The 25093-nt window shown below is 44.3% G+C and overlaps 1 protein-coding gene across 3 annotated transcripts in view; it reads left to right on the top strand.

Moving 5' to 3' along the window:
* Positions 1–25093, top strand: part of fbxw4 (F-box and WD repeat domain containing 4) — a 118387-nt gene that overhangs the window by 77460 nt on the left and 15834 nt on the right. For all 3 annotated transcript variants that reach the window (XM_061690816.1, XM_061690815.1, XM_061690814.1), the window contains 2 exons: positions 11106–11246; positions 24019–24160. In XM_061690816.1, coding sequence (XP_061546800.1) covers positions 11106–11246; positions 24019–24160 — 283 coding nt within the window. The remainder of the gene's footprint in view (positions 1–11105; positions 11247–24018; positions 24161–25093) is intronic.

Raw genomic sequence — 25093 nt, 5'->3', positions numbered from 1 at the left:
GTTTTACTTTTTGAATGGAATTATGGAAATAAATGAACTTTTCCATTATATTCAAATTTTTGGGAAATATTCCATACTTGGGTTATGTGAATGCCTCCGTGTTGTTTTTTTTTTTTTTTTTTAGAAAACACTAGTGAACAACGGCGGCATGGTGGACGACTGGTTAGAGCATCAGCCTCACAGTTCTGAGGACCCGGGTTCAATCCCCGGCCCCCACCTGGGTGGAGTTTGCATGTTCTCCCCATGCCTGCGTGGGTTTTCTCCGGGCACTCCGGTTTCCTCCCACATCCCAAAAACATGCATGATTTGGAGACTCTTAAATTGCCCGTAGGTGTGAAAGTGAGTGCGAATGGTTGTTTGTTTGTATGTGCCCTGCAATTGGCTGGCAACCAGTTCAGGGTGTACCCCGGCTCCTGCCCAATGATAGCTGGGATAAGCTCCAGCACGCCCGCGACCCTAGTGAGGAGAAGCGGCTCAGAAAATGGATGGATGGAGGAATAGTGAACAACAGCATCACTAAGACCAAAGAACTCACCAGACAGGTCAGGGATAAAGTTGTGGAGAAGTTTAAAGCAGAGTTAGGTTATAAAAAAGAATCCCAGGCTTTGAACATCTCAAGGAGCACCATTCAATCCATCATCCAAAAATGGAAAAAGTCTGGTACAACTGCAGACCTACTAAGACATGTCCACCAAAACTAATAGCGCCAGTGAGGAGAGCACTGGTTAGAGATGCACCCAAGAGCTGCAGAAACCAACAGGTCAGGTGAGACAATCTGTTCATAGGACAACTATAAATTGTGCACTCCACAAATATAGCCTTGATGGAAGAGTAGCAAGAAGAAAGAAAGAAAGAGAAAAAGAAAGGCATAAAAAGTCCTGTTTGCAGTTTGCCACAAACATCATGTGGAAGAAGGTCCTTTGGTCAGAAGAGACCAAAGTGAATTTTTTTTTGGCCTAATGGCAAAGCGCTATGCGTGGTAGAAAGTTAACACTGCTCATCACCCTGAACACAACATCACCACTGTGAAACATGGTGAGGGCAACATAATGCTGTAGTGATGCTTTTCTTCAGCAGGGACAGGGAAGCTGATCAGGGGTGGATGGAAAGATGGATAGAGCTAAATACAGGGCAATCCCGGAAGAAAACCCGTTGAAGGTTTTCTTCCGACTGAGACTGGGAAGGCGATTCATTTTCCAGCAAGACAGTGCCCCTAAACATAAAGCCAGCACTACAATGGAGTGGTTTAGCTCAAAGAATATTCATGTGTTAGAATGGCCCGATCAAAGTCCTAAATTCTATTGAGCATCTGTGGCAAGACTTACAAAATCCTGTTAACAGATACTCTTCATCCAGTGTGGCTGAACTTGAGCTGTTTTGCAAAGAGGAATCAGCAAAATATTCAGTGTCTAGATGTGCAAAGCTGGTAGAGACGTACCCCAAAAGACTTGCAGCTGTAATTGGAGCGAAAGGTGGCTGGCTCTACATAGGATTGATACAGGGGGGCTGAATACAAATGCACACCACATTTTTCTGATTTGTACTTACTTAGAATTTTGAAAACTATGTATAATTTCTGTTCCACTTTACAATTATTATCCCTATATTTACTCACTGTGTAACAATTCTGAAGAGTAATAATTGTATGTTTGAAGATTCACATGGTTTGAATACATAGTCTCTCTGTAGTTAGGGTGGCAGTTCTAAAATGTCAAGTCATTATTTGGTTATGAAATAACATGTTCGTAACTCGTTGACTTAGTGATTCCTTTTTTAGAGGGCTGTGTGGCATGTGCTAAACCACTTGGTTTTAGTGTTTAGGAGAAAATGAGGGGTCACTACCCCACACAGACTCCAACTCAGCCTAATCAAGGACTCCCCATTGGCTAAAACTTTGCCATGAGACTCGGGCAATGAGGAAGCTCTCACCCAATAAGACGCCCTGTGGAGAAGGTCCGAGTCCAATAAGGTGGTCCCCTGGGGTTAAATTGAGGGATTACCAGCCAGACCCTCTGGATTGAGCTCCAGGGCAAGGAGGGGAGGTGTGTTGCTGTACAGGGTTGCTTGGTCACCAAGGCTAGCAGACTCCTTTAAATGGTTGCTACGGGGCAGGTATCAAATGTGTGAAAGTCACACACAGTCACGGTCACGAAGGGTATTAAATGGCAACAAAGAGATAGTTGTAATGCAATAATACGCACTGCTGAGTGCAGGTTATTCTCCAATAATCAAGAGACAAGCTATACAGGGCTGTGATCACAAGAGCATGGTGCTACACTAAATTGGACTCACACACACACACACACACACACACATTCAAACAGGTCAGACCACATCAACCTACAAAAACAGTTTAAGTATCACATTAGCACAGTTTGTCTCTGACTCTCACTGATTTATACTCAGTGTCACACCCCTGTTCACTAAGAAAAGTGTGACTTTTGGATGTTTGTACTTGTATGTATTTTTAATAGGGGTAGGACTTAAATCAATTACTTGTGATTAATAAGTTACAAACAAATGACTTACTTTTAAAAAAATTCATGCATTTCAATCGCATTTTGTGTTCCAAACAACGCAGAATCTTTGTCAGTGCACAATTTATTGGTCCACCGATTACACTGATGCACACGTCAGAGCTCGGCTACCAAAATGAAGGAATTGGATGAAACCGTGTGGCTAAAAAAAAAAAAAAGAAAACCTGATGGAAGCCCTGACAAGCGTGATTTTGTGCAAATCATGCAAAAAGGAGTTTTGATACCACCGGAGCACTACAACCCTCCAACGTGATTCAACTTTTAAACTGGAAAATGCAATGAAATGTATTTTTCCAGCGTTAACAATATTCCTGTCTATGTCAATTATTATTATCTGTCATCCACTAAAATCCATTTAAATTAAATCATGTTGCTTTTTAGGACAAATATTGTTACATGATTAAAATGCTATTACCCACATTCTTAATTAACGAAATGACTCATTATACTAATCTTTGATTACTTCTGCTGCTCCTTCTTTTACAATTAGCATTAAAAAATGCTTTGTGTTGGAGGATTTGGCCTCTAACACAAAGCACCATAAAATAGCCAACTAGCATTGGCTTACTCAAGTCAACGCACAAATGAGACGATTCCTTCATTTTAAATCATCTCCACTTGTGTACCACGATGTATGTTTTGTGTTGAAGATATTGTGGGACTTGTTTATGGTGATCTATGTTGTTTTATGACAAAATTGAAGAGCATCGGGAGTTAACTAACATTTGTCTTTTTTGTAAACATTGCTGATTGCAGCAACTGCAACTGCCTCTAAAACAAAATTCACATTTGCTAAAAGATGAAAAGACCGAGGTCAAACAAGAATGTTAATTTTTTGTTAGTAACGCATAAGGTTTTTCCGTAACCACGCCATTGGTATTTTCTTTTGGTTCACAGTAGGTCTCATACCTTGGGCCCTCATAGTTCACAAGCCACGTCTTAGTCATGTTTTGTTGCTGCCCCTGAGTGGCCACAATGAGGCCACACGTTGACATATTTGACCGATGGTGACTTAGTTAATTCAGGCAACAGTCATTTTATAGGTCACCTGATGTCAAGTGTGAATGTGGTTGATGAAAAGATATATGATCTGATTTTATGTAGTGCATTATATTGTACTGGAACTCCCACAAGGTACCATCAGAAACAGAAACATGTCGACATTGAAATACTAACATAAAATTATCTGGTGAAGACGAATGACGCTGTGTCGTCATTCCTTGCGCCATTCAGGAGTACTAAATTCTGATGTTTTTCACAAGTTGCAACCCCCTTAGAAACTGTAAAGAAACAAACACCACAAAGCCACCAGTAATGCAGTCTTAGCTATGCATTGCACTGACCAAATAGGAGATCTGTACATTGGGGAAAAAAAAAAAATTTACTCACCAAATGACAGACAGAGGTAGCCTTGTCGGAGATGTTCACCAAGCCAGATTTCAGTAAAAGCAAAAAGCCGATTAATGCTAATTAATCCATCCATCCATCCATTTTCTTTACCGCTTATCCTCACCAGGGTCGCAGACTGCTGGAGCCTATCCCAGCTATCTTTGGGCGAGAGGTGGGGTACACCCTGAATCGGTCGCCAGCCACTCGCAGGGCACATAGATTAATCATTTTACTCAATAATAGTCAAATAAATGAAATTTTTTTAGCATATTAAATTAGCGATTGAACATAATTTTGGAGTGTTGATGTGAGTGTGCAAATGTATATGATAGCTTGGCGTGAGCGAGGCTTATTGTGAGGATGGCTAGCGCCCGCCGCCATGTTTTCCTCTTTTAATCAATGCAACCGTAATAAAAAAAAATTTCGCATATCAAATTAGCGATTTAAAATTTTGGGGTACTATTGTGTTGATGTGAGTGCAATGTTATAATATATCAATATGAGGTATAATACCAACCTGAACAAAGCTGTCTTGGGAAACTTGAGCACTCTTTGTTATATTGTAGCCATTTGCTGAAATTATTTAAGTTATTTTTTTTCCTCATTATTGTTTACACAGCACCCCATATAGACCCCATATAGAAAAAAAATGGAATTGTTGAAATCTTTGCAGAAAAACTGAAATATCACAGCCATAAGTATTCAAACCCTTTGCTCAATATTTAGTAGAAGCACCCTTTTGAGCTAATACACCCATGAGTCTTTTTGGGAATGATGCAACAAGTTGTTTTTTTGTTTTTTTTGAATGGTCAACGTTGGTGGACAGCCATTTTCAGATCTCTCCAGAGATGCTCAATTGGGTTTAAGTCAGGGCTCTGGGCGGGCCATTCAAGAACAGTCACGGAGTTGTTCTGAAGCCACTCCTTCGGTATTTTAGCTGTGTGCTTAGGGTCATTGTCTTGTTGGAAGGTGAACCTTCGGCCTAGTCTGAGGTCCTGAGCACTCTGGAGAAGGTTTTCGTAAAGGATATCCCTGTACTTAGCCGCATTCATCTTTCCTTCGATTGCAACCATTCGTCCTGTCCCTGTACTTTCGCAAATCCGCTCAGTTTTTTTATTACTCACCGGAGTGGCATCCGCGGTTTTCGGCGCATGGAGGCAGCGCCACAGAGGGAAGAGAGCCGGCATCCAAGTGAAGCTCCGCAAGAGAGGATACAGATTGGCGTTCCCGTCGATCCACCTCGCGAATGTACGCTCCCTACCCAACAAAATGGACGAGCTTCATCTCCTGATAAAGACCAGTAAAGACTTCGGACGTTCCGCCGCCCTGTGCTTCACGGAGACTTGGCTTTGTGAGGCTGTAATCGATGGCGCCGTCATGCTCCCGGGTTTCCATCTTCACCGAGCGGACCGCATCGCGGAGTTATGGGGAAAACAAAAGGCACTGGGATATGCTTCTATAGCAACGTAAAATGGTGTACGGACGTCACAGAGCTCAGCACACACCGCAGCCCGCATTTGGAGTCGCTGTTTTTGAACTGTAAGCCATTCTACTCGCCGCGTGAGTTCGCATCATTCATCCTCGCGGGAGCGTACATCCCGCCTCAAGCTAACACGAACGCCGCACTGCTAATGCTCGCCGAACAAGTCAACGAAATTGAAAAAAAACACCCAGACTCACCCCTCATTATTCTCGGGGAAAAAAAAAAAGCTAAACTCAACCACAAACTCCCAAAATACAAGCAGCACATCGACTGTCCTACCAGTGAAAATAACATTCTGGACCACTGCTATACTACGCTAAGAAACGCATACCGTGCTATACCTCGTGCACATCCTATATTAGTTTCTGTGAAGATGTGTGTGTCCCAAAAAAGTCATTTTGCACTTTCAACAACAACAAGCCGTGGTTCACTGCCAAACTTAAGCAGCTTCGCCAAGCTGAGGACGCATATCAAAGCGGGGACAGGGCCCTGTATAATCGAACTACAAACCAGCTGACTAAAGAAATTAACATTGCAAAGAGGAACAATGAAGCAAAGTTGGAAAAACAGTTTAGTGCTAACGACTCTAAATCAGTCTGGCATGCATTCCAATCGCTGACTAATTACAAGCGGTGATGCCCCCAAGCAGAGAACAATAGCACACTAGCCAACGACTTGAATACCTTCTACTGCAGATTTGAAAAGGACACTTTCACACCCACCCAGCCAGCCACATCACCGACCACAATCACACCCCTGACTTCTGCGTTAACCATCCACGAACAGGATGTGAGACGCATCTTCAAACAACAAAAGATTAACAAAGCGGCAGGCCCAGACCATGTGTCCCCATCCTGCCTCCAAGTCTGCGCAGACCAGCTCGCGCCAGTCTTCACTCAGATCTTCAATAGATCTCTGGAACTGTACGGAGTACCATCCTGTTTCAAACGGTCCACCATCATTCCAGTCCCCAAGAAACCTACAATCTCGGGTCTAAATGACTACAGGCCTGTCGCCTTGACATCTATGGTCATGAAGTCTTTTGACCGTCTCGTGCTGGACCACCTCGAGAGCATCACAGGTCCCCTGCTGGACCCCCTGCAGTTTGCCTACCGAGCGAACAGGATGATGCAGTCAACATGGGACTGCACTTAATCCTTGAACACCTCCACAGTGCAGGGACCTATGCGAGGATCCTGTTCGTGGACTTCAGCTCAGCGTTCAACACCATCATCCCTGAACTCCTTTCATCCAAGCTTATCCAGCTCAGCATCTCACCTGCCATCTGCCATTGGATTTACAGCTTCCTGACGGGCAGGACATAGCAGGTGAGGCTGGGAGAGACCACCTCATCAACACGCAGCCTCAGCACTGGGGCGCCCAAGGTTGTGTCCTCTCTCCGCTGCTCTTCTCTCTCTACACGAATGACTGCTCCTCAGTGCACCCGGCTGTCAAACTCCTCAAGTTTGCAGATGACACCACTGTCATCGGCCTCATCAAGGACGGTGACGAGTCTGCATATCGACAAGAAGTGGAGCGGCTGGAGCTGTGGTGCGGCCGACACAACCTGGAGCTGAACATGCTCAAGACTGTAGAGATGATCGTGGGCTTCAGGAGGCATCCTTCGCCACAGCTGCCCCTCACGTTGTCCAGCTGCCTTGTGTCAACCGTCGAGACCTTCAAGTTCCTGGGAATTACAGTCTCTCAGGACCTGAAGTGGTCGACCAACATCAACTCCGTCCTCAAAAAGGCGCAGCAGAGGATGTACTTCCTGCGGCTTCTGAGAAAGCACGGCCTGCCACAGGAGCTGCTGAGGCAGTTCGACACAGCGGTCATCGAATCAGTCCTGTGTTCTTCCATCACAGTCTGGTTTGGTGCTGCTACAAAAAAGGACAAACTCCGACTGCAACGGACAATCAAAACTGCTGAAAGGATTGTGGGTACCCACCTACCCACCCTTGAGGACTTGCACGCTGCCAGAACTAAGACAAGAGTGCAAAATCCTCTCGGACCCTCCGCATCAAGGTCACTAGCTCTTCCAGCTCCTTCCCTCAGGTAGGCGCTACCGATCAATGCAAACTAGAACTAACAGACATTGCAACAGCTTCTTCTTGCGATCAACTTCTTAAACAGCTAACCTACAATTCCATTACAACATGCTAGGAATTTTTTTTACTTGAGTTCATTGACGCATTTCTGTGGGGCCAATTATATATTACTCGTGCACTCACTGTAGTAGTCTCGCCACGCTGCACTATTTGCATATCTGTTGTTGACCAATACTGGCCACTCATGCCAGAGTAGCATCTGCTCCATTTACACACTGATTGAGGAGTATCTGCAACATTTACACAATCAACATTGTCCCAGATTATCGCGCTACTCGTCACTTTAAACTGCATACACTCCTTGAAGACTTGGCGCCCTTTGCACAATGGTCATTGCACCGGACTATTGCAATATTAGTCCATTCTATTTTCAACACTGCTTATCCTGGTTAGGGTCGCGGGACGCTGGAGCCTATCCCAGCTGACTTTGGCCAAAAGGCGGACTATACCCTGAACTGGTCGCCAGTCAGTCGCAGGGCACATTCGCACTCACATTCATACCGTCACTGAGTGGGAACTGAACCCACGCTGCCCGCGCCAAAGTCAGGCGAGTGTACCACTCCACCATCGGTGACGCGCAATATTAGTCATTCGAAAAAAAATAAAATAAAAATGTACCGGCATTACCAGATAACTATTAACCCCTTATTGCTCAGTGACTGTTTTTTGTCAATGTTTTTATGTCTCAAAAGTGTTCTCTGTCAATTGACTGTCTGTTGTCGTATTAGAGCAGCTCCAACTACCGGAGACAAATTCCTTGTGTGTTTTTAACATACTTGGCAAATAAAGATGATTCTAATCCTGATTACCACATACAAACAGGCAATATAACAATACTCTCTGGTATATATTCTTCAAACTCAGTAAAAAAAAAAAAAGTTATTAAAAAAAGTTATCATAACAAGATTGTGACTTATTCTACTTTATTTGTTACATCTCATTGCGTGTACCACACTGCCCTTCAGAGGCCAAGACGTGCACAGCAGGGACAGCGATTGTCAATAAAAATAAACCCCAGTTGCCTTAGGAAGTTAAAACATTTTATTGCCGCACAATGTGGAGAAAGCAAATGGTGTTCCCACTATGTACTGATAGTAAAAAAAAAAATTAACTTAGTTTTATTTTGCACTTTAAAAGTATAATTTGTATGTATTATTTATTGATTATTTTTTAGTTTTCAAATTTATTTTGTTTTTAATCTATTCAAATGTAGAATATGCTTGTTTTTAGGTTAAGCAGTGGTAATGTTGCAATTTAAATACATATTTTTGTTATTGGTTTTATTGAAGTTGTTTTTCAGTATTTCTTATATAATTTTTATTTACTTTATTCAGTTGTAGTACATTATTATGTTCGTTAGTTCATGTAACCTATTGGTTAATAATAAATGGGTTAGTTTTTCTCATACCTACTGCTGCTCATGATTGTTCTCTGTTTGAATAATATCACTTCATCAAGCCTTTTCTAACATTCCATACAACAAAATAAGTAAAGTTATGTATGATTATTGCTGATATCAGATCAGACCGGTATTGGCCAAAATTCAAGCTTCTAATATCAGTATTGGATTGGAAGTGAAAATGTTGTATCGGGACTATCATATCTTTTTTCAGCACCCAATATTGGTCTTGGCCCCAAAAATCCCATATAATTATAATAAAACCACATGTTCTCCCCATGCCTGCGTGGGCTTTCTCCGGATACTCCAGTTTCCTGCCACATTCCAAAACCATGCATGGTAGGTTCAGTGAAGACTCTAAAATGTATCCATAGGTGTGAATTTGCATCAATATTTTGTCTATGTGTGCCCCGCGATTGGCTTTATGTGAAACCGGTCCAAATTGGATGAAAGGTTGGGGACCGCTAATTGACGCAACATCAACTGCTCCACCACTCAAATGTTACATAATCTTCAACTGGTCAACAACTCTGCTGCCCGTATCATTACCTGAACTCCCTCCTTCGAACAAATCACACCCATACTCAGGACTCGCACTGGCTACCGGTAAAACAGAATTGAATACGAGATCTTTCTTCTCACCTTCATGTCTTTCCATAAACTGCCACCCCCATCTGCCCTCATCTATCTGTACATTCCATCCCATACTCGCTGCTCTTCTTCCTCCAGCCCGTTTGTCCTCTTCTGGGTGCAGAGCTTTCAGCCATGCAGCTCCTCATATATGCAACTCACTTCCACAGTCACTCTGAAATACTGGATTTCTCCAGAATTTTAAGTCTTAAAAACTAATCTCTTTTGATCTGCACCCTCCATCTGGCTTTTATACATTTTATACATTTATTGTTATGGGATTCCTCATTTTTTCATAGTGTGTTGTAAAGTGACCTTGAGTACCCTGAAAGGCACCCTACAAATACAATGTATTATTATTATTATTATTTGTTATTATCATTCCGGGAGAGATTAGACAAACAAATAAAAGGCACCTCATTATTTCCCTCCACAGTTTTAACAGTTCAGCCTTGGTGGAGGTCTATGCTTAAACTGTATATAGTCACTGTTGGGTGGAAACCTCCTAGTTCTAAATTTGATCGTTTTTTTTTTTGTTCGTTTTTTTTCCCAAATGTATACTGTTTGCCAGTCCCCACGTGTATCTATTAGTTTGACTAATTATTGACCAGTCTAGGGGGTCCAGGAGTGGGGGGGGAGTCCTGAAAAGTGATGGTTTCTTTAGAGATGCGAGGATTCTGCGCAATCCCAGCCATTTGGAAATTGGGGCACTTTTTCGGAGAGATGCCAGTGAGCTCATTGATGACTGTCAAGGTACCAATACGCGGAATGGGGATTTGAGTCGACTCGTGAATTTTCCTGCTTCAGACATAGTATCAGAGGTGAAATTCTGCCTCAGAGTAAATTTGGCTAACTGACCACAGCCCAGCCCATTGTGTTTAAAGCAAGTTGTTGCTGTACCAAACAGGCAAACACTGGAGCGGATGTCACCACTCATCTACTGTTATTATCAGAATGTGAAAAGCCACAACAGCTGTGTCAAAGCGCACTAAAGATACATTGGTAAGTTCCGTCTGAACGGCACAGGCAAATAAATGATAGCTCTACTTCTCTGAAGTGACTATTTGGTGGAAAGGCAATGTGAAAGGGGCTACTACTACACCACCCTTGCACTCTGGAATCTCTCCTCTGAATGCCTATGTGTGACCTTGGTTCCGTATGTGAGTAATGCATGCGAGACCTAAACCATGAAAAGAGGATTTCACATTGTAAGATTGATATTTATCGTATTGTATTTTGTAAAAGACTTTGTTGTTACCGAACTACAATGCGTGGATTGCACAAAACCTGGCTTCGCAATGTAACTTTGTGAAAACGGCATGCTGCACGCTGCCTGTTGCTGACAAGGCAGCAATGGACAGCTTTAGCTTTCCCCACACAAATGCACCCTTGGGTGGGGAAGGCATCCCCTTGCAGCTCCAAGTGTGCATTTGGGTGGGGGACCCTCCTCATTCATTCCCTGCTCATAGCCATTCAGCCGTTGGAGAATTGAATTAGTTCACAACCAGACGTTTGTGAATATTTAATTCTCAGTTTGTACATCTGTTCCTTGCCTACAGGTTGGAGTGTGTCTCCAGTCTGGGTTCAGGTTTCCGTCGAGGGGCTGGTGTGTTGGATATGGTATTTGAGACACCTTTTCAGCTCTTCACCTGTGGCTATGACACGTTTATTCGACTCTGGGACCTTCGCCTAAGTCCGCAGTGAGTTAAAATCTTTTTTTGGCAAATAAAGGTATTTCTCCACGATATGAAGTATTGGGACAAATCTCTTAATCATTTAAAGCAGTGTTCCCCAACCTTCTTTGCACCGCAGACCGGTTAGGAGCAGCATTTTTCTCACGGACGGGCTGTGGTGGCGTGCATATACAAGGGGTACGGAAAGTTTTCAGACCCCCTTAAATTTTTCACTCTTTGTTATATTGCAGCCATTTGTTAAAATCATTCAAGTTCATTTGTTTTCCTCATTAATGTGCACAAATAACCCCATTTTGACAGAAAAAAATTTAATTGTTGAAATTTTTGTTGATTTATTAAAAAGGTAAAACTGAAATATCACACAGCCATAAGTATTCAGACCCTTTGCTGTGACACTCACATATTTAACTCTGGTGCTTTCCATTTCTTCTGATCATCCTTGAGATGGTTCTGCACCTTCATTGGAGTCTAGCTGTGTTTGATTATACTGATTGGACTTGATTAGGAAACAGACACCCGTCTATATAAGGTGGTAAGATAAGATGGTGAGAAATAAGATTCTCTGGTCTGATGAGACCAAGATAGAAATTGTTGGCCTTAATTCATAAGCGGCATGTGTGGAGAAAACCAGGCACTGCTCATCACCTGTCCAATACAGTCCCAATAGTGAAGTATGGTGGTGGCAGCATCATGCGGTGGGTGTGTTTTTCAGCTGCAGGGACAGGGAGACTGGTTGTAATCGAAGAAAAGATGATTGCGACCATGTACAGGGATATCCTGGACGAAACCCTTCTACAGAGTGCTCAGAACCTCAGACTGGTCCGAAGGTTCACCTTAAAAAAAAGACAATGACCCTAAGCACACAGCCAAAATACCGAAGGAGTGGCTTCAGAACAACTCCGTGACTGTTCTTGAATAGCCCAGCCAGAGCCCTGACTTAAACCCAATTGCGCATCTCTGGAAAGACCTGAAAATGTCTGCCCACCAACGTTCACCATCCAACCTGACAGAACTGGAGAGGATCTGCAAGGAGGAATGGCAGATGATCAGATGATCCCCAAATCCAGGTGTGAAAAACATGTTGCATAATTCCCAAAAAAGACTCATGGCTGAATAAGCTCAAAAGGGTGCTTCTATTAAATACTGAGCAAAGGGTTTGAATACTTATGGCTGTGATATTTCAGTTTTTCTGCAAAGATTTCAACAATTCCATTTCCTTCTTTACCACAACGGACCGATACAAAGTCCGCATCACTGCAGACGCTGCACCGATCCGTCTGTCGATCTCCCGTTCCATTCTTCCCTCACTCGTGAACAAGGCCCCAAGATACTTGAACTCCTCCACTTGGGGCAGGATCTCATCCCCGACCTGGAGAGGGCATGCCACCCTTTTCCGACTGAGGACCATGGTCTCAGATTTGGAGGTGCTGATTCTCATCCCGGCCGCTTCACACTCGGCTGCGAACTGCTCCAGTGAGACTTGGAGATCACAGCTTGATGAAGCCAACAGAACCACATCATCAGCAAACAGCAGAGATGCAATACTGAGGTACCCCATACTCCTGAAGCACTCTCCACAGGACTCCCCGAGGGACACGGTCGAACGCCTTATCCAACTCCACAAAACACATGTAGACTGGTTGGGCGAACTCCCATGCACCCTCGAGGACCCTGCCGAGGGTGTAGAGCTGGTCCACTGTTCCACGGCCAGGACGAAAACCACACTGCTCCTCCTGAATCTGAGATTCGACTTCCCGACGGACCCTCCTCTCCAGCACCCCTGAATAGACCTTACCAGGGAGGCTGAGCAGTGTGATCCCCCTGTAGTTGGAACACACCCTCCGGTCCCCCTTCTTAAAAAGGGGGACCACCACCCCAGTCTGCCAATCCAGAGGCACTGTCCCCGATGTCCACGCGATGTTGCAGAGGCGTGTCAACCAGGACAGCCCCACAACATCCAGAGCCTTTAGGAACTCCGGGCGAATCTCATCCACCCCCGGGGCCCTGCCACCGAGGAGCTTTTTAAGTACCTCGGTAACCTCACACCCAGAGATAGGAGAGCCCGCCTCAGAGAACCCACACTCTGCTTCCTCATGGGAAGGCGTGTCGGTGGAATTGAGGAGGTCTTCGAAGTATTCTCCCCACCGACTAACAACGTCCCAAGTCGAGGTCAGCAGCGCCCCATCCCCACTATACACAGTGTTGGTGATGCACTGCTTTCCTCTCCAGAGACGTCGGATGGTGGACCAGAATTTCCTCGAAGCCGTCCGGAAGTCTTTCTCCATGGCCTCACCGAACTCCTCCCATACCCGAGTTTTTGGTTCAGCGACCACCAGAGCTGCATTCCGCTTGGCCAGCCAGTACCCATCAGCTGCCTCAGGAGTCCCACAGGCCAAAAAGGCCCAATAGGACTCCTTCTTCAGCTTGACGGCATCCCTCATCGTTGGTGTCCACCAACGGGTTCGGGGATTGCCGCCACGACAGGCACCGACCACCTTACGGCCACAGCTCCGGTCGGCCGCCTCAGCAATGGAGGCGTGGAACATGGTCCACTCGGACTCGATGTCCCCAGCCTCCCCCGGAACATGAGCAAAGTTCTGTCGGAGGTGGGAGTTGAAACTCCTTCTGACAAGGGATTCTGCCAGATGTTCCCAGCAGACCCTCACAATACGTTTGGGCCTGCCACGTCGGACCGGCATCTTCCCCCACCATCGGAGCCAACTCACCACCAGGTGGTGATCAGTTGACAGCTCCGCCCCTCTCTTCACCCAAGTGTCCAAGACATGTGGCCGCAAGTCCGATGACACGACCACAAAGTTGGTCATCGGACTGCGACCTAGGGTGTCCTGGTGCCAAGTGCATGTATGGACAGCCTTATGCTTGAACATGGTGTTCGTTATGGACAATCCATGACGAGCACAGAAGTCCAATAACAGAACACCGCTCGGGTTTTGATCGGGGGGGCCGTTCCTCCCAATCACGCCCTTCCAGGTCTCACTGTCATTGCCCACGTGAGCATTGAAGTCCCCCAACAGAACAATGGAGTCCCCAGCGGGAGCGCTCTCCAGCACCCCTCCAAGGACTCCAAAAAGGGTGGGTACTCTGAACTGCTGTTTGGTGCATAGGCACAAACAACAGTCAGGACCCGTCCCCCCACCCGAAGGCGGAGGGAGGCTACCCTCTCATCCACCGGGGTGAACCCCAACGTACAGGTGCCGAGCCGGGGGGCAATAAGTATACCCACACCTGCTCGGCGCCTCTCACCGTGGGCAACTCAAGAGTGGAAGAGAGTCCAACCCCTCTCGAGAGGACTGGTACCAGAGCCCAAGCTGTGTGTGGAGGCGAGTCCGACTATATCTAGTCGGAACTTCTCGACCTCACACACCAGCTCGGGCTCCTTCCCTGCCAGAGAGGTGACATTCCACGTCCCTAGAGCCAGCTTCTGTAGCCGGGGATCGGATCGCCAAGGTCCCCGCCTTCGGCCACCGCCCAGCTCACACTGCACCCGACCCCTATGGCCCCTCCCACAGGTGGTGAGCCCATGGGAAGGGGGACCCACGTTACCCTTTCAGGCTGTGCCCGGCCGGGCCCCATGGGTGCAGGCCCGGCCACCAGGCGCTCGCCTTCGAGCCCCACCACCAGGCCTGGCTCCAGTGGGTGGCCCCGGTGAGCCGCGTCCGGGCAAGGGAAAACGAAGTCCATTGTTTGTCGTCATCATTAGGGGTCTTTGAGCCGTGTTTTGTCTGGTCCCTCACCTAGGAGCTGTTTGTCATGGTTGACCCTGCCAGGGGCATAAAGCCCCAGACAACTTAGCTCCTAGGATCACTGGGACACACAAACCCCTCCACCACGACATGGTGATGGCTCAAGGAGGGGTATTTTTTCATAAATCTGCATAAATTTCAACAATTCTGTTTTTTTCCGTCAATATGGGGTGCTGTGTGTACATTAATGTGGAAAAAAAAATAACTTAAATGATTGTAGCAAATGGCTGCAATATAACAAAGAGTGAAACATTTAAGGGGGTCTGAATACTTTCTGTACCCACTGTATATATATATATATATATATATATATATATATATATATATATATACACACACACACACACACACGCTTGCCTCGCTTCTGCTTCCTCCTTAGCCGTTCGTCAAATATCAAATAGATCGCTGTTCTGCTTAATTTGAGTATGGAAACCAGCTTTGCACTGATGGGTAGTACGATACAACTCCTGGCAAACATTATCACCACTGCTGGAGGATGATTATTTAAATGTTGAATTTTGGAGAAAAAAGGCAAATCATGGATCTTCCACTAAGCAATTTTTATTTAAAATAGCTTAATGGCTTTCAGAAACAAAACAAAAAATAAAGAAAATTGTTGTAGTCAGCCCGTAGTTCTTTCTTCACTCTTCCTGCTTTAATCAGGTGGGTTAAAGCAGCCGCACCTGTTAGGGTCGGAGGCATACTGGGAGGTGTACTGCCTGGATTGGCAGCCATTTTGTAGAGTGGAACTGGCTCCTGCAGGGGAATGTAACATCCCTCGCCTACACACCCCAGGGTGATGTCACAATGTCTTTCTTGAAGGAAGGATTTTATGTGTTTTTCTCAATGGTAAGATACATTATCATCTCGCACTACTAGTCAGTTTAAAATGCTTAAATTTTTTTGAAGAACTCTCCCCGCCACCCGACCCTCTTGCCTGGCCCCTGCATCATCCGCTAAAGTTTTGGTGTGTGTGCGAAGTAATTTAATTAAAATAATTGAATTACAGTGCGGCACGGTAGCCGACTGGTTAGAGCGTCAGCCTCACAGTTCTGAGGACCCGGGTTCAATCCCCGGCCCCGACTGTGTGGAGTTTGCATGTTCTCCCCGTGCCTGTGTGGGTTTTCTCCGGGCACTCCGGTTTCCTCCCACATCCCAAAAACATGCATTAATTGGAGACTCTAAATTGCCCGTAGGCATGACTGTGAGTGCGAATGGTTGTCTGTTTGTATGTGCCCTGCGATTGGCTGGCAACCAGTTCAGGGTGTACCCCGCATCCTGCCCGATGACAGCTGGGATAGGCTCCAGCACGCCCGCGACCCTAGTGAGGAAAAGCGGCTCAGAAAATGGATGGATTACAGTAAGTTAGAACCCACTATTTCTGTCATGTTGTAATGTTGGTTTGACCTGACTGATTAGAATACGACCTGACAAGATGTTTTTGAAATTCAATATACAGTACACAAGTATATACAGTAAATGAACACGTCATTTAAATATACACATTGCTCCATCTTGTGATCGGTTATCGTTTTTTTTAAACTCTGTGATCGGTGATTGTCCCCAAAAATCCTGATTGTGTAAAGCCTACTAATTAGCAGATTCAATCTTTTTTTTTTTTAGAACTGAAAATTATGAGCTCATTCCATAATTTTGTCGTCAGAATTGAGCGATTCCGTATTTTTTTCCTCTACTTGCTCAAAACAAATTATCACTGACGACAGCAATCTTCTTTCTTGAAATTTTTTGTTTGTGTTTCTTAAACCTAGAGTGGTGGTATTTTTAATCAAAAAAATGTGTGGAACATCTTGTCACGAATGAGTTGCGACTGGACCCAAGAGTAGGCGGAGGCTGAAAGGTAGGGATGAACAGTTTATTGAGAACGGAAATGGGAATGGTCCTAGAAATGCGCTGGGAAGTTGTTGAGGCAGAGAATGTGTGGCAGGTAGTGATGAGCACTGGTGGCTAGGTTGGCGCCAAGGTGGCAGAAATCCACTTGGCGAGGGACACGGAGGAAACACTGAGGACAAGGAAAAACATTGAGGTCAGAATGATGACGAATAATTGCGTAGCTTACTTGGAGACTGTGGAGCTGTTGTACCGCTGGAGAAGCTCCACTACTCTGGCGAGGCTTTCCAGGTTCAGGCAGGCTTAAATGCAGGTGGTAACGAGGGCTGATTGGTGACAGGTGCGCGGCCGAGGAAGGTGCTGGAAAGAGAGAAGGGATGGGAGAGAGAGAGTGAGAGGTCGCAAACCCAAACCCACCCAGGCTCCGACAATAGTACTGCAGGGCAGCTCAAGACACATCTGTGATTTGCCTTTTTTCTCAAAAATGAAACATTTAAATGATCATCCTCCAGCAGCTGTGATTCCATAATTTTTGCCAGGGGTTCTATATGTCTGCCGTCAAGCGTTAATAGCGACGTCGCTTTTTGATCATTTGATGTTGGCTCTGCCTATCATTGTGAAGCAGACTTAACCAAGCATTGGATTGTTTGCGCACTAATAGGAATGAGCTGGGTTTAGACCTTCATAAGACAGGCTAGTTTTACCCTCCAGATGATATTTTGTCAAAATATATATAGCTGCCAGGATGAAGCCTCAAGTTTAGAAGAACTTGCACAGAAAACCTGAACCACAACAGAGATGGTGAGACAGCAAGCCCTCTCAGGATCATTACACAGGATATTACCTTGACCTCACAAATGTTATTCTGAATGAATACCCAACAAAGCCCATAGACAGTCCAACATCTTGTAGACCGTCATATCTGAAGAGGGGAAGCTGGTACGGCCGCTAACAGGGTACTAACTATATTTCCTTTCATTTTGACTTTTGTATGTGCCGTGATAACTTTTGTTTTTTAAAGTTGTCATGGAAATCTATTACTGCAGTAACACACTCACTAATATAATGTCAGTCTGTAAGTTAATTGGGGAGAGTGGCATTCATTTGGGACAGCAGCGGTTTCTTTTTATATTTTGGGGAGGTAGGGTTCAGTCAAGTAAAACTAATATATTCTGATTGGCAGATCCCGTGGGGATTTAGAAATGGGTAGGGTTGGATGAAAGTTTCAAGAGGGGGGTCGCTCTTTAGAGATCAATAATTAATAGAGTCCACCCTAACCAGCATCAAGAGGCTCCCAGGGTCAGCTTGGAGGTCCAGGTCATCTGGAAATTTGGGTGAACATTAAAGACAAATGCACAGTAACAGAAAAATACAGGTATGCTTCATCCATTATTCCCACAGTGTAAAAATATATGATTGATCATTAGTGAAATTGTCAACTGTCATTATATTCTGATTAATTCATCAATGGGTGAAAAAGACATGAATGGTTTATTACTAGATAACTTAGCTTGATTACTTGTTGAATTCTCATCTTGAACCCTCGGGATCCCCAAAAAAGGGAACAAGTCAGTCTTTAGATGTTACATTAGGTCTTACAGCATAGCCATTTTAAAAAAATAAATGAATAGCTATGACTTTTCAAAGCCGAAATTGCGTTAGCGTTAATTAGCAGTACAATGAATTATACATTGGTCTTGTCAGCATATTGATCGAGGGTCTAACTTCAACCACACATTATTTCCAGGTGCCACATCTTACATTACTGACCACTGTGATTTCTGTGAGTGTAGTGTGCTTGTGTGTGTGTATGCATGGATGTCCATGCCATGTCTCCCCAGCGTTTCCTAATCTGTTATTGATGAGGCTGCACTAACGGAGGATCAATGCCTATTGTTAGAAAATATTTTCCCCTAAAATGTTTCCCTTCTCCTAACCACAGTTAGTTGCTGCTTATTTTTTGAGAAGGTGGTATTTTGAGATGGTTATCAGTATGTTACTAGCATTACGCAAAAACTGCTTAAAAGGGACCTCTAATGAAAAATTGACTTTTAAATTGCTTGTATACAAATACAGTCCCCTCCAAAAGTACTGGAACGACAAGGTCAATTCCTTTGTTTTTGTTGTATGCTGAGGACATTTGGGTTTCAGATCAAAAGATGAATATGAGACAAAAGTTCAGAATTCTCTCTGTACTTTGCAAAATCCAATCTGGGCCTCTGATTCTTTTTGCTGATGAGCGGTTTGCATCTTGTGGTATGGCCTGTATAGTTCTTCTCTCGAAGTCTTCAAACATTGGATTGTGATACCTTCACCCCTGCCCTGTGGAGGTTGGCAGTTCTTTTTCAGGACATTCCAAATTGTTGTATTGGCTATGCCCAATGTTTGTACAATAGCTTTGATCGATTTTCCCTCTTCTCTCAGCTCCAAAATGGTTTGTTTTCCCCTATAGACAGTGCTCTGGTCTTCATGTTTGCTTAACAGCAAATGCGGTTTTCACAGGTGAAACCCAAAGCCAAAAACAAGCACTATCTAATGTTTAAGTAATCAATCTACCACCTGAGCAACTAGAAACACCCATCAGTCACGTTAGGTGCTCTGTCCTGAGTTGTTTAACACATCTTGATTTAAATACCATGAAATAAAAGCTGGAATTCTGAACTTCTGTCTCATATTCATCTTTTGATCTGAAACCCAAATGTCTTCGGTATACAACAAAAACAAAGGAATTGACCTTGTCATTCCAATACTTTTGGAGGGGACTGTAGTTGAGTCGTGTCCCTGTCAGCCAGTCAAGTGTGAAACCAAGTAAATGCTCGTGGAAGATGTGTCTGTAAGGAAGGTGGCCAGACTGATTGAAGACTCTAAATTGCCCTAAGGTGTGAATGTGTACGTGAATGGTTGTTTGTTTCTATGTGCCCTGCGATTAGCTGGCGACCAGTTCAGGGTGTACCCCGCCTCTCGCCTGACGTTAGCTCGGATAGGCTCCAGCACGCCCCCGACCCTTGTGAGGATAAAGCAGCACAGAAAATGGATGGATGGAATGTTGTATAATTAATAGGGCTGTCAAACGGTAACTTTTTTAAATAAAATTTTTCAGACGTTTGAATTTTAATTAATCACAGGTTCTAGATATACCATACATTATACCACATTTTGCTTTGAGATGGTATTTTAAACTTGTGCTTCAGTGAAAAGACAGTTTAGTGCTGCACTATATGCAAATTACCTTTGTTTCATCAAAAATCCCATCAAAGTGACTTTTGAAGCACAATTTTTCACCAAGCACACCAGTCAGTCTCCTCACTCATCTTTGCACTGGCGTAAGCATTGACCTGATCACTGACATAATAGGAACCTGCAGCGCATTTCAGATATCGATCCATAGTTACAGTAAAGGAGTGTATGTGATCAAAATAAATTGTGTGATTAATCAGTTAATACATGATTAATGCGATAATTTCTTTGTGATTAATCATCGTAGTGGTGCTTCGTTTGATTGGCCACTGATCATGATCGGCCGATTTCCATGGATAACGTGATCGCCGCTCGTCTATCGATGGCTTTCACTGCCGATCACAAAAAACAATCACCCGCGGGTCGTACGTTGCAGCCTGCAGAGAATGTGTGCATTGTAGCACAAGGCTAGGCATTTAATCCAAATTTGAGCATGCTTTAAGATGTTTATTGACACCCCAGTTGGAATTTAGTGTTAAAATTAAACGCACAACAAAAATAATTACCCATCCATCCATGCATTTTTTACCGCTTATTCGAGGTCGGGTCACGGGGGGAGTAGCTTTAGCAGGGACGCCCAAAATTCCCTCTCCCCAGCCACTTCATCCAGCTCTTCCGGGGGGGAGCCTGAGGCATTCCCAGGTTAGCCGAAAGACGTAGTCTCTCCAGCGTGTCCTGGGTCGTCCCTGGGGTCTCCTCCTGGTGGGCGTGCCCAGAACACCTCACTGGGGAGGCATCCAAATCAGATGCCCCAGCCACCTCATCTGGCTCCTTTCGATGTGGGGGAGCAGTGGCTCTACTCTGAGATCCTTCCGGATGACCGAGCTTCTCACCCCATCTCTAAGAGAGAGCCCGGACACCCTGCGGAGGAAACTCATTTCGGCCGCTTGTATCCAGGATCTTGTTCTTTCGGTCACGACCCACAGCTCGTGACCACAGGTGAGTGTAGGAACGTAGATCGACCGGTAAATCGAAAACTTCGCCTTTCGGCTTAGCTCCTTCTTTACCACAACGGACCGATACAAAGTCCACATTACTGCAGACGCTGCACCGATCCGCCTGTCGATCTCCCGTTCCATTCTTCCCTCACTCGTGAACAAGACCCCAAGATACTTGAACTCCTCCACTTGGGGCAGGATTTCATCCCCGACCTGGAGAGGGCACGCCACCCTTTTCCGACTGAGGACCATGGTGTCAGATTTGGAGGTGCTGATTATCATCCCAGCCGTTTCACACTCGGCTGCGAACTGCTCCAGTGAGACTTGGAGATCACAGCTTGATGAAGCCAACAGAACCACATCATCTGCAAAAAGCAGAGATGCAATACTGAGGCCAACAAACCGGACCCCCTCTACGCCTCGGCTGCACCTTGAAATTCTGTCCATAAAAGTTATGAACAGAATCGGTGACAAAGGGCCAGCCTCGGCAGAGTCCAACCCTCACCGGGAACGAGTCTGACTCACTGCTGGATATGCGGACCAAACTCTGACTCTGGTCGTACAGGGACCCCATACTCCCGAAGTATGGGGTCCCCTATCTATGTATAATGCATTTTTACAGTGCATGATTTTGCTTCAACACATGATCAAAACAAATAAAATAGTATCTGTAGTTTGTTAGTTTTTTTCAAAGAATTATTCTGAAGTTAGGCACTTTATTTGAACATGTAATACTTTTTTTAAATTTACTTGCTCTTATTTTGAAATTCACAGCCCTACTTTTATTGAGTAAATTAGAAAAAACACAGTTGTGCTAATATGTTTGATTACCCAGGCAGAATTTGCCAGATGGGTACAATTATTTAAAGAAAACATGAAGGACCAGGGAAAACACATTTAATTTTATTTTATCCATCCATCAATTATCTGTACCACTTATCCTCACTATGGTCGTGGGCGTGCTGGAGCCTATCCAAGCTATCTTCGGGCAAGAGTACACCCAGAGCTAGTTGCTAGCCAATCGCAGGGCACATATAAACAAACAACTATTCGCACTCACATTCACACCTACAGGCGATATATATAGTCTTCAATCAACCTACCATGCATGTTTTTGGGATGTCGGAGGCAACCGGAGAACCTGGAGAAAACCCACGCAGCCACAGGGAGAACATGCAAACTCCACACAGGCGGGGCCGTGATTTGACCCCTAGTCCTCAGAAGTATGAGCCAAATGTGCTAAGCAGTCGTCCACTGTGCCGCTACTTTTATTTTAATGGGTTTCAAATTAAACGGGCAAGCATTTCAGAAAAGTATTATCATTAAACAAAATATAGCCATAAATAAATTAATGACGGTTGTTGTTCAGTCATCAGTCATATTAAAAAAAAAAAAAAAAAAAAAAACAATTTCACAAATTCTACCAAGGTATGTAAACTTATGAGCACAACTGTACATATATGCGGTCATATGTACCCCTTTCATATTGGAATGAAAGTGTAGGCTACACCTTTTTTGTAACCACTAGGTGGCAGTGGCATATTAGAATGAAAGTGTACACCTTTCTTGTAACCTCTCGGTGGCGGTGGCATTTTGGAATGACAGTGTACCGCTTTTTCATAACCACTAGATGGCGGCATACAATTATAAAATGTATTGTTTTCCATTTGTCCCGATATATCCCTATACTTTTGACAATTTTGGGGGGAGAAAAATGCCCCATTATACACGATAAATTACGGTATGTCGTCCATCAATAAAATGCTCAGCATACAATATAAAGGGAACACTATACTGTGGAACCTCAATAGAATGGACTAAAAGGGGCAACGGTCGTCCGATATAGCCAATTGTCTGTTGCATTGAAGCACTTTTTTAAGGCCATAGGCACCCATATTACTGTGCAGTACAAAATTGTTTTGTAGGATTTGTTTGTGGCCTAAACCGCCCCGTGCAGTACAATATTTATCTAGGCGAGTTGCTTTCGTGAGCTGCGAGGAATTCATGTGCTTCCTTGTTCCAAATCCATTGCCAAAGGTGGCTTCACAAAAAAAATGTTACTGTACCAAAAATAGCATGATCCAGACTCAAAAGAGTTGTGCTTAGTACTCCTCAGAGTTAACGCTGCAGCCATGCTGCTCTTGCTCTGCTGTATGTGCAATAGACAACAGATATAGCCGTCGTCACATGGCTGCCACGTCAATGCCCCACATTCAACATGGCCGCCAGATAGGCACGGGAGGATGTAATATTATTGTTTAACTGTGACCCGGAAATCCGTCAGTCCCATTCTCTGCCTGCATTGCGCTACAGCGCTTGTAAACAACAGCGGCCAATACTGCAACTAACAGATTTTGTCAATGGCAGTTGATGTGACAAATGTAAATTATTTTTGGACACATTGTTCAGTCTCGACGGTCCTTTTTATCCGATGTCGGCTTCCGTTTTCTTGAGGTTCCACTTTACTCACATTATCTTCGCTGTTGAACTCCAAGTCTGTCACACATCTGGAATATCAATCTGTACAGTTAGGAAGTGGTAATTACTGTATTGTGAATCAATTTCACCTGCTAATAGGCAATTAGCAAGCCAACCTAGTGGTAGCAAGATGCAGTGTCTGTAACCCACAAAAGTTGCTCAGCTAGTGCAACTCCTCCAGGATGGCACATCTATGCGCTCCAGGGCTGACTGCTGCTCGGTACTGGGATTAGATCATCGGACCCATTGTCAGACCTTAATGTTGGTTGCAATGGGTCCAGGGCTCCTCATGTGGCTGGAGCAGCATTTCTTGGATGATGAACACATTGATGCTGTTGTCTGTCACACCTCTGCCCCAGATCTTAATCCATATTCTACAGATAGATTATACCTTTATTATCTTTGTTATGAATAAAGTACAGTAATGCACAGGAACGCCAGCAGATTGTTATTATTATTTAATTTATTTTTACATCATTGTATCAATCTCTAACTGGCCATTCTTCCCAACAGTAAGAATGTAATGGAGTGGGAGGAACCTCATGACAGTGCCTTATACTGCATGCAAACAGATGGAAATCACATGATAGCCAGCGGCTCCTCCTACTATGGTGTTGTTCGACTCTGGGACAAAAGGCGGACTGAATGCTTACAGGTGTGTTTATGATTTTTATATTATTGAACAATACAGAAATTCTCCCTAAATTGTAAATGATGTGGTTTATTAGGTCTTGGTGGAGATTTGATTGATTAGTAAGTAGTGGTAAACACACATTTATTGGCAAACTGACTGAAGAGGAGTTAATATGTTTAACATTTGTCCGACACTCCCTAAGCAGGTTGAAGAAAGTGCCTTGTCAAGACACCACACACATAATGGTAGTAGTTAGTGACAACACAAGAGGTGTCCAGACTCCACCAATACTGCAGATTGGTGGAATACAGTTGATATAAAAATTCTGAAGTGCCAGATTTTTGTGGTGTAAACTTTTTCCACCTTCACTGTAAACTGTACCTTGTGCAACTGTATAGTATAACCTATAAAATGACAATAATTATCCCCATATAAAGTTCACGTTATCGAAGAGCAGTCACGGTCACAGATAGACCCCTATTGGTGCTCCAGCACCTGCCCTTTTGTCCGGGACAGTAAAAGTTTTTTGTTTTTTTTAAATAAACCTGTCCTGTTCAGCTGAATGGACTTGCAGAATGGTGGATCTGTATGCCTGTGTGATCGAAGAGTTTTGCTGTGCAACAGGGGAGTTTGAAATACTCCCTCTGGTTATTTAAAAAAAAAATCTTAATCTGATGTTTATTGAAAAAGCAGCCGGACAGAAAAGGGTTTTAGGGGACAGACTGGACAAGGGGAATAGGGGTGAGAACCACAGCAGAACAATACTGAGACAGTCTGGATATTTGAACACAAGTAACATTAGAAGAGTCAAATCGTGTTATTATTTGTGGATGGGGGGGGCACCCAGTGAGGACATGCAATAACTAACCAACAGAACAAAACGAGAGAGGACATAAAAGGGCACGACAGGATGTGGAAACATGAGGAAGGCAGTGCTACTGACGAGTGGTGCGG

The sequence above is a fragment of the Phycodurus eques genome, chromosome 11 (genome assembly GCF_024500275.1).
Source record: "Phycodurus eques isolate BA_2022a chromosome 11, UOR_Pequ_1.1, whole genome shotgun sequence".
Classification (NCBI taxonomy): domain Eukaryota; kingdom Metazoa; phylum Chordata; class Actinopteri; order Syngnathiformes; family Syngnathidae; genus Phycodurus; species Phycodurus eques.
The sequence above is the reverse complement of the archived record's forward strand: the minus strand, read 5'-3'. Positions and strand labels throughout refer to the sequence as shown.